The sequence below is a fragment of the Aquarana catesbeiana genome, linkage group LG03, assembly GCF_042186555.1.
Source record: "Aquarana catesbeiana isolate 2022-GZ linkage group LG03, ASM4218655v1, whole genome shotgun sequence".
NCBI classification, from domain to species: domain Eukaryota; kingdom Metazoa; phylum Chordata; class Amphibia; order Anura; family Ranidae; genus Aquarana; species Aquarana catesbeiana.
This window is the reverse complement of record NC_133326.1, coordinates 625,512,889-625,523,957: the sequence shown is the minus strand read 5'-3', so window position 1 is coordinate 625,523,957 and position 11,069 is coordinate 625,512,889. Positions and strand designations below refer to the sequence as shown.

Genomic DNA, 11,069 nt, shown 5'->3' with positions numbered 1-11,069 from the left:
TGCACCATCCGTTGAAGGAGCTCCAGTGGCCGAGGCAGGCAAAGATCAGTCTCTAGGGAGCCGGGCAGGCCAGGGGAACCTGTAAGGCCGTCTCTGGGTGTAGCAAAATGACCGCCGCTCCAGGGACCAGGCCGGAGCCGCAGACCGTCCCACCAGCTGCTGCAGGGTGTAGAAACGCTGTGGCAGTGTCTACAGGCAATCCGGTGGCCAAGGCAGGTAGAAAGCAGTCTCGGGGGAGCCAGGAATAACAGGGAAATATATAGGAGCCGCCGCCGGGTGTAGCAAAATGGCCGCCGCTCCGAGATCTAGGCCAAAGCCGCGGTCTGTCATAGAGGCAGCCCCAGGGCGGGGAGATCCAGTGATCCGGCCGCGGATGGCGCTCCAAAAGGCTAAATAGCTCCAAGGGCCAGGCAGAGGACAAGGCAGGCTTGCTGTGATGTAGATTGAGATGTAGATTCCAGGTAGGATCATCAGGATTGAAGCAGGATGGTGTTGCAGGAGTATGGGCAAGCGGAGCACTCACTGCAAGTGTCCTACTCCATTGCTCTCCAGGCCACGCCCCCCACTTTGAAGAGATTTGAGTGGGAAGAGGCCTCTACCCTTTTCCCCATTCTTTCCTGACCGAGGCCCTTAACTTTATGTTCCTGCCTGGACCAATACTTTGGCTGTGCTGACCATATCTCTACCTGCAATGACCCAGGACTTTTCATGGACCATGCTCCTGCCTGCTGCATGGACGATTCCTTTGGCTGTTGCTGACCACATCTACGCCTGCTTCCTGGACCAATGCTCTCCTCTACAGACAACTGCTCTACTATAACCACAAGTAATATTTTGTTTAGACTTTGTTCAGCTAGGCTGTGAAAGTCTCACACGTGGTATCACCATACTTACAAGGAGTAGCAGAATGTATTTTGGGGTGTAATCCTTGTTATGTCCATGTGTTAGAAATAGCTTATAAATTGACAACTTTGTGTAAAAAAAAATTACTTTTTCTTTCCACAATTTCCAAAAATTTGTGGAAAGAAAATGACATGTTCAAAAGACTCATAATGCCTCATAGAATATACATTGGGCTGTTTGCTTTCCAAAATGGGGTAATTTTGTAGGTGTTTCCACTGTCCTAGCGCTCCAAGGCCTTCAAATGTGATAGGTAATCAGGAAATTAGATGTGTAATTTATGTTCCTAGAACACCTGAAAGTGCTTCTTAGATGTTGGGCCTCTTTATATGGTTAGGCTGTGTAAAAGCCTCACACATGTGGTATTGCCATACTTCGGACGAGTAGAAAAATGTGTTTTGGGGTGTAATTGCAAGTATGCCTATGCCCTGTGAGAAATAACTTGCTATCCTACTTACCATACCACTTACTATATCTATATATCTTCATTTTCCCAAGAATTGTGGGAAAAAATAACTCACCATGCCTCTTACTAAATAACTGTCTACTTTCCAAAAAGGGGTCATTTGGGGTGTATTTGCACTGTCCTGACATGAGGGTATCAAGAAATGAGATAGGCAGTCAGTACATCAGGTGTGATTAATTTTCAATAATACGTAGGATAGCTTGAAGACTCTATAACTTTCACAGACTAAATATTATACACCAATTTGTTTTTTTACCAAAGATATATAGCAGTTTAAATTTTAGCCAAAATGTATGAAGAAAAATTACTTATTTGCAAAATTCTATAAGAGAAACTTAAAATAGGTTTTCTTTTTTCCAAAATGTTTGCTCTTGCTTCACTTATATCGGAAAAAAGGGGGGGGGGGGGTGATTAACCGTTTGCCGACCGGCCGCCGTCATTAGATGGAGGCAGGTTGGCTCTCCTCCTTAAATCGGTGTAGCTGTAGGGCAGCTCGCGCAGGAGCGTGCCCGTGGGTTGGGCGGACTGGATGTCCGCTGGTGACCCGCGATCGCCTATTACAGATGCAGAACGAGCAGCTGCCTTTGTAAACAAGGCGATTCCCCATTCTGACAGGTGACATGACAGGGTTCTCTGTCATGTCCCAGGCAGCCCATCCCCCCTACAGTTAGAACACACCCAGGAAACACATTTAACCCCTTTGATTGCCCCCTAGTGTTAACCCCTTCCCTGTCAGTGACATTTACACAGTAATCAGTGGCTATTTATAGAATATAAATGTCAATGGTCCCAAAAAGTGTCAAAAGGGTCCGATCTGTCCGCTGCAATGTCGAAGTCCTGCTAAAAATTGCAGATCGCTGCCATTACTAGTTAAAAAAAAAAAAAAAAAAAAAAAAAATACCATAAATCTATCCCCTATTTTGTAGACGTGATAACTTTTGCGCATTATACACCTATTGCGATTTTTTGTTACCAAAAATATGTAGAAGGATATATATATCGGCCTAAACTGATGAATAAATTTGTTTTTTAAAAATTATTTTGGGATATGTATTATAGCAAAAAGTAAAAAATAATTGTTTTCAAAATTGTCACCCTTTGTTTATAGCACAAAAAATAAAAAACGCAGAGGTGATCAAATACCACCAAAAAAAAGCTCTATTTGTGGGGGAAAAAAAAAAAAGGACGTCAATAGGCAAAAATGAAAAACGCCTGTAAACGAAACGCGGCTAAACGTGAATTACCGCGTTTAGCGCTTGAAATGCCTCTAAACTCAGCTTCTGAACCCATTTTTTTGCGTTCCAAAAAAAGCCACTAAACTCAACTGCCTACAAACGACCCTGTGTACATGTACTGATAAGATAACAGAGGAGAGTTCAGGGGCAGTTGAAAAAAAATACCCAACTGCGCCTAAATATCTGTTTACCAGCAGTAGTTTACATGAGGCCTTAGAGGTTAAAGTAGAGAAAGTAAAAAGGGGGGCACACAGGTTTGAGTCCACTTTTATGGGATTATGGCCACCCCCAACCTCTCTCTCTCTGTACATTCCAGTATTATTTTTTATTGTATTACTTATACACGCAACAGCCACTTAATTTAGGTACACCTGTTCAATTGCTTAGTAACACAAATTGTTAATCAGCCAATCACATGGCAGCAACTCAATGCATTTAGTCATATAGACGTGGCGAAGACAACTTGCTGAAGTTCAAACTGAGCATCAGAATGGGGAGGAAAGAGAATTTAAGCAACTTTGAACATGGCATGGTTGTTGGTGCCAGACGGGCTGGTTTGAGTATTTTAAAAAAACTATTGATCTACTGGGATTTTCACGCACAACAAGCTATAGGGTTTACAGAGAATGGTTCAAAAAAGAAAATATCCAGTGAGCGGCAGTTGTGGGGAGAATGGGCAGACTGGTTCAAGATGATAGAAAGAGTAGAAAGAGCAACAGTAACTAAAAAAAAACACTAATTTCAACCAAGATATGCAGAATACCATCTCTGTACGTACAACACATCGAACCTTGAAGCAGATGGGCTACAGCAGCAGAAGACCACACTGGGTGCTACTCATGTCAGCTAAGAACAGGAAACTGAGGCTACAATTCGCACAGGCTCACTAAAATTTGACAATAGAAGATTGGAAAAATGTTACCTGGTCTGATGGGTCCCGATTTCAGCTCTGACATTCAGATGGTAGTCAGAATTTGGTTTAAACAACATGAACGCATGGATCCATCCTGCCTTGTATCAGCGGTCCAGGCTGGTGGTGTAATGGTGTGGGGGGAGATTTTCTTGGCACACTTTGGGCCCCTTAGTACCAATTGAGCATCATTTAAACGCCATGGCCTACCGGAGTATAGTTGCTGACCATGTCCATCCCTTTATGACTACAGTGTACCCATCTTCTGATGGCTCCTTCCAGTAGGATAATGCATCATGTCATAAAGCTCAAATCATCTCACCACTGGTTTCTTGAACATGACAATGTGGTCACTGTATTCCAATGGCCTCCACAGTCACCAGATCTCAATCCAATAGAGCACCTTTGGGATGTTGTGGAACGGGAGATTTGCACCATGGATGTCCAGCCGACAAATCTGCAGCAACTGCGTGAGGTTATCATGTCAATATGGACCAAAATCTCAGAGGAATTTTTTTCCAACACCTTGTTGAATCTATGTCATGACGAATTAAGGCAGTTCTGAAGGCAAAAAGGGGTCCAACCCGGTACTAGTGTGGAGGAATGTAATGTACATAATTATAATCACAAAATGCCTATTTTCTTATGTGTATACATGTTTTTATGCAACTCCTTACTTATTATATAGTAAACAGCTTAGTTCTGCTTTAGAACCAGAGATGGTGCCTACACCCTACTGGCCCCGCACTGGAGGTATGAGGAAGTAAAGAACCACCAACAACCAAGCCTCCAGCATCAAGTTTCTGCATTCTTCTTGTATTTCAGCCAATAAGATGTACCTTTTAGACTGACCACATTTACATAGTAATGACGTATAATCCATTGTTCTTTGTGTGTAAAACGTTGGGCACCGCCCTGCAATAAACAGAGATGAAGAAGTAATCGAACTGAGTGGATGTCAGTGTGATTGCTTCCGGCGTGCATGTACGTCTACACTACATCATTAGAAACAGCAGCAGACATCTAATTTGAACCCGATTGCGGTTCTGACCAACCACACTAGCAAGGTGTACCTAATAAAGTGGCTGGGGAGTGTATATTTAAATTTTCTTCTTCGGTAAAGCAAATTTATCACCTCTGCATTGCATGACTCGATAGGACAAAGTCATTTCCATGGCTATATAACAAAAGGCGGTTGATTCCCCAAACCGCCCAACTCTTTTTTTTTTTTTTTTAACAAAAATGTTTAAACTTTTGACAAAGTTTAAACGTAATGAAGCAACACCAGAAAAAAATAGTTTATTGCAAGCAAAATCTACACATCTGTAGAGTAAAAATTTCTATTTATTTCTTAAATTCACAGACAGTCTTTAATTATAAGAACATGGTAATACAAGCCGTGATACATGTGTGGTTTGATATAAATTTGGTATTCTGTATTTAAATGGTCTTTAGATCTAGTTTGTGATGCTCTGCAGGGGGTCTCTGGCAGCAATGAGACAAGAAAAAAAAAAAAAAACACAAAAATGAAGAGGGGAAAAGAAATATCCCCCATACACAAAAAAAAAAAGTTTAAGACCTTTTTCTTAAGGTTGGGACACCGGTATGGGATGTGAAAACCTGATTTATCACCCTAAACTCCAAAAACTAGCTTGAAATGATTTGGAATATACAGCGCATGCAGAAATCTTGATTTTAATGGGATAATGAAACATTTTATAGAACTTGATAAAATCACTTAAATTCAAGTAAGCACAGTGTTCAGGCCACCACTGATTTATTGGAAGGGTAATAATACAAAACAGAGGTGATACTAACACTTTTTTTCTTTTTGGGGTAAAGAAAAAGCCCATCATCCTAAATAAAACCTGTCACAGAACAGAGGCAGGTACACTGAGCAAGTGATGGTTATAATAAAGGGAGAAAAAAAAAAGATATAAAAATAAATTCAGCGATTCTAATGAAAAAGCCAATCTTGATATAAACTGAAGTTAGTTACTATCTTGGGAACAACAAGCTGGCTCGTAAATAATAAAAAAAAAGTTCCAATTTGCATACAACTTGCATCATTTACCCTACAAATACAAATGACCGCATTTACATATAGGGCACAGAAATGAGTATCATTTTAATATCTATAAAAATACAACAAAACTTGTATCAAAACAGACCCCAAGTGCATGCCTAAACTTTTATCAAGTCATATTTTGACATGATTAAAAAGGGGGGGAAAAAAATAAAGCGATAGCCATTTTCATCTTGAGGCAAACAGTAATTTCATTAAATTTAAAAAAAAAAAGTGATATAAAAAAAATAAAATAAAACCACAGCAAAATGAGCCAAACCAAGTTTTACAAGGTATAACTTTTAATCATGATCTGTATTAATTGCTGGAACAAACCAAAAACTTAAAAATGAAAAAGGCCATTCATTTTTTTTTTTTTTTTTTTTAATATATGTAAGCTAACAAACATCCCTGTAAGCGTTAAGAACAAAACCTTACACTCCAGAAATAATATCTTCCCTTATGCTTTCAGGAGACATTTTCGTACAGAGACCTTACTTTAAGAAAGAAACTTTTGAATAGTGTGACCATTTTATAAAATAAATACCCAGCATTACCTATAAATACAAGAGTGACCTCCACTGCCACTGTGTCTTTTATTTGTACACCTATTGTTATTATATAAAATAAAAAGATGAAAAGAATATATGGCCACACGTACTGTAGGAATTTGAGTGTCCACACCAAGGCGGGAGCTTTTGACTGCTGTGCAAAGAGAACAAAGCTCATACCACCTTTGTCCAGAACCACACTCAAAACCCTTTGCAATGGAAGAATTTCATTGGTTAATGATCTTATCCCTTAAAACTTTAGTCTGTCAAGCGTGAGTTCAGATGTTCTCCTCTTGCTGTTTTTCATGTTTTGTATGATTTTTGATTTCTAACTCTGCAAGGCGCAGAGTTCCAGTATATTACACCTTAATACTGAACTCTTTGCATACTTTTGTATATTTAAAAAAAAAAAAAAAATTTGTCATAGCGAGTATTTTTGTGACCAAAATGTAAATAGAAAATATACCCTGTTTATAATTAACTTCTATTTTCACTAGTTAATACAGAAAAAAAAAAAAATAGAAAAAAAAAAGAAAACTGCCTGTTTTTCTGCAGAGACCTTTGTAGTATATTTACATGTATTGGTAGCAGTCACAGCTATTCTATTACACGAAGTACACGAAGATTAAAAGGATTCCAAAGAACAGCAAGTCATTGTGGAAAAATTGAATACTTGTTTGTAGCAAACTGAGAAGATTCTGCCTCTTTCCAATTTTTGCTTATGTTTTAATACATATATTTACAATATACTGTACCATAGATTATGACCTTTGCTGATTTTTGTATTCATGTGTGGTAAAGAGAAAAAAAAACCTGGCAGAGAAAAAAAAAAAAAAAAAAAGGTACAAAGCTTTAAAAAAAAAAATGAAATAAAATCACAAGTGAAACATCAGGATGCAGCCACAAGAGGGCAGTAAGGCAATCTGATATTGGTATCCGAAAGAAAATTGTGCGAGAACACTGTTGAACAGATGTTATCATAAAGGCAGAGCCGGGTTGTGTGAAAAGACTCAAGGGGATCTTTAAATACTGTAGAGCATCACATGTGGAAGAACCCCATCAGCTCAGACAGTACAGTTCTGATTAGTAGTACTGTGGGAGGATTCTTAACTTGCTTGCCCGATCATAGGTCTAAGCAAACACAGAGCAAGATCAAACTACTTCAGTAACATTCACAGAGAAAGCGAGGTGGTAGTGTTCTGCCATCTAGGACTTTGTTTTGGCCAAGTGCCTTAAACCATTCCGGCAGCGGTCCCAAAGTTACCCAATCCCTGCAGAGCATCACGGTAGCCCCTTTTTTTCACTATGCAAATACTGAACAAGTATCACCCTCACAATCTTACAAGGCCCCCAAGTATTGCCAAAGTGTACCTCCCCACACTCTCCACCCATTCTGCAGCGCATCACCACCACAGCCTACAGATGAAAGAGCACCCTCCTGCAGGATTATAAAAAAATATAACAAACAATAGGGGGTGGGAGTAAGGGGTGGGCAACAGCGGCAAAGGGGTTGAAACCAACATAAATATATTCTGTATATGCAGCAAAAGTAAAATGAAATGAAATATAATTAAAAAAAAAAGACTTTATTGCATGAAATCAGTTACAACACAGACTTCTGTGCCTGTTGCTCAGGAGGGATGTGGAGGGGAACAGGGACACTATCTAAAAAAGGGAGACAGGGTAGGAACTGGGAAGAATAAAAGGAAACAGGAGCTTATGGCACGTAAAGGATTTTTAGTTTTTTGTTGTTTTTTTTTTTTAACAGTTCAAATTATATATATTTATATATATAAAAAAAAAAAAAAAAGAAAAAAAAAAATAAACAAAAAGAGTAAAATTACAGAGACAGGAGTAGGGAAGGAGAGTTGGAGGGGGTTTGTATCAAATTAACAGGGCATTAACCCAGAGATCAGAACAATGAAAGGCCCCATCCCTCCACATTATACAAACATACGCGCACGCACATACACACACACAGGGCTGGTACAGCTGCTCAGCATTGCTGCACTGCGTACGCACCGAGAGCATAGGGATCCTGCAGAGTGCTGTATTGTGTGCGAGTCAATCATTGCACTTAGATTATCTGCAGCACCTTCGAAAGTACGACATAGCCATGTGATCGACTCTAAAATATCATGCTACGACAACTGTGCAATGAATGCCAAGTCAGGAGGAAGCCTATAGTTTCAGAAGGCCACTAACACTGTTTTTTTTTTTTTTTATCATTTCGATACCTGGTTAAGAACAGGGGGCTTACATGCAGAATGACTAATAGGTGAAGTTTAACCACACCCCTTGTGCTGCTGAAGCATGGGACTCCTCTCCAACCTTGGCGCAGCAGAGTGGAGGAACAGACAACTGCCCTTTGGAGAACACAATGCACACAGACCTGCTGGGCAAGGTGATGTGGAGTAGAAATACCTCTGAAGAATGACGTAGCAGCAGATGTAGATATCCATGCAAAGAAATGTTTGAGTCCAGCAGGAGACTATAAAACTACAAACAATAGTGTGCATAACCTTCTTCCATGCAACTACGTGTTTAAAGTATACAGCCCATCAGGGTGTACAGATGTGAAACAATACATGATGCTACGAAGAGCAGAATAATATCTATGTGAAGGGTATGTAGAAATCTTATGCTATGTTATCTGTCTAGTGTATTTAAGCTGAGCATTTGCCAAGTTTATGTAAGAAAAAAAAAAAAAAGATAATTAATACCTGAGATTCAAGAGCGATTTGGGTGTTCGATGGCACACACAGACACGCACACAAAACAAAAAACCAAAAAAAAAAAAAAAAAAAAAAAAAAGGTGTGAGAAACACTGTACAAGTTAAAAAGAAAAAGAAAAAGAAAAAAAAGTACAATCATTGCAGGCACATAGAAATGTGTGTACAAAAATAGATGACGGGGACTAGATTTTTAAGATCAGGCACAGAACACACAAGACACACATATAAAATGCATACATAATTGCAGAGCGTTACTAAGTCACCTGTTACTTTAACATTATGAGCTCAGAACAAACACTAGATTAAAAAAGAACTATGTAAAGCAAACAGACATCAGAAATTAGCAACGGTTTCCCCTTTAAGGCTTAAAGCTTACTTTATTCCTGCCAGTCAGCCTGACTTCAATTTAAACTCATAATATACATACTTTGCGTCTTAGAAAGTGCTCTGCACTTATATATACATTCCATATAGTATGAAATATGCATGCTTTAGGTGACTGGAATACAGTGCTTGACATCACTGTTCAGAAACCAACTAAACTGAAAATCGTGTATAAATTACAGAGATGGTTAATGTAGTTTGCAACTGATTATTATGCAGCAGTAATGGCGACGTGCTGTAGAAACTGTTTTTTGCGCACACAATGAGCAATGTTCTGCAGCCCTCTGCGCCCTAGCACAACCATGCACACTTTGCATTGTACCCGAATGCTTGCTTCTGGTTGGTACGTGAAGCCTTATACACTGCTGAGCACTTCCCCAACCACGTCTTCCACAAGAGAGGCTAAGAGAATTCTCCACACCCCGTCACCTCCCCCCCCCAGAGTCCATGATCTTCCAAATTGCTCTGAATTAGAAGGGGGTTTGGGAAAAAGAGGTTTTTACTGCACAATGATCCGAACTAGGCCGTACATCTCTTCCAAATTCATAACTTCCAGAGGCTTTGTGTATCCACATACGAGGGCGGGGAGATAAAATACACGAAGGGCATTAACTTCAGCGTCTTTAGGGTAGGTGTCCCTCTGCCCCTCATAATGACATAAAAAAAATATTATGAATAGAATTCATGGAGTTGGGCTGCAGGAAGTAAAGTGGTGGAGGTGACAGTGAGAAGATTGAAGTCTCAAGAGAACAAGTTCTGTTCAAATATCTCCATCAGGTCACTCTGAAAATTCATGTCTATTGAGGGAGTCATCTGTAGGAACAAGACACACATTAGTATCTAGAAAAGCAAACCGGACATTTCAAGCACCTAAGTACAGACACTAGTAACACTTACCGCCTGTCGCCGTCTCCGCTCCTGTTCTCGCTTCCTATCCATCTCTCTCTGATCCATGATAGGCTGTGAGCTCTGGGCAGGAGGCGGAGGTGTAGGAAGAGGATTTTGCACATGTGGCTGCTGCTGTTGTTGCTGCTGCTGCTGCTGCTCCTGTCTCCTACGAGCCTCTTCATGCACTTTCCTTGCCTGCTCCTGAGCATCATCTTCTTCTCGAGACCTAATATGTGCAGCAAACAGAACCATACATAAGACACAAAGACCCAACATTCTGAAATAGGCAGACATAACATGTGGGCCTACACTGCAATTAGACTATAGTATTTCCAGTAAACACACTTGTAAGAGAAAGTACATGTTGGTGTACTAAAGTGCTATGACTTGACTAAAGAGATAGAGAGGCTTGCTTTGCAGCTCCCATTGATTAAAACCTGGAACTGGTTGTAATGTCCTGTAATGACACAAGGGGATCTGTTGGGAAAGGGTAAGAACTACAACACACAAACTTGGGATTAAAGCCGGGTACACGCTTTCAAGTTTTTTGTTTTTTTTTGTTCAACCAGTGGTTTGAACGAAAAGAAACCCCAAAAAACTAAAAGTGGGTACACAGCTGTACCCCAGCAACAGCAGATGAGGAGTTCCTTGTTACATAGGAACTGGAGGAAGGTGTCCCAGAAGTAAAGATACCAGACAGGTCAAGGAAGTCCGTGCTGCATGAACACCCTGTGGCCCTTTAATACTTGCTGCAACCTGCAGTCCTACAAAGAGGGCTCTGATGTGACCTGTAGACTCACTAGAAACTGGTCAGCGGTGACCTGAAGTCCCACAAGACACCGCTACTGCTGCTACCTGTAGTTCAACCCATGGGTCCAGGTACTATTCCTCTGAGTGTAAAAAAGAAATAGAAAAATTGATTCAGAATACAGAAG

General features: G+C 40.1%; 1 protein-coding gene across 3 annotated transcripts in view; it reads right to left on the bottom strand.

Annotated features, from left to right (window-relative positions):
• Positions 1-4,837: 4,837 nt before the first annotated feature.
• BRD4 (bromodomain containing 4) overlaps positions 4,838-11,069 on the bottom strand; it is a 102,153-nt gene continuing 95,921 nt past the window's right edge. For all 3 annotated transcript variants that reach the window (XM_073622384.1, XM_073622387.1, XM_073622385.1), the window contains exons 20-21: positions 10,144-10,360; positions 4,838-10,059 (exon numbers count right to left, since the gene is read on the bottom strand). In XM_073622384.1, the coding sequence (XP_073478485.1) occupies positions 9,988-10,059; positions 10,144-10,360 (289 nt within the window). In that variant the 3' untranslated portion in view covers positions 4,838-9,987. The remainder of the gene's footprint in view (positions 10,060-10,143; positions 10,361-11,069) is intronic.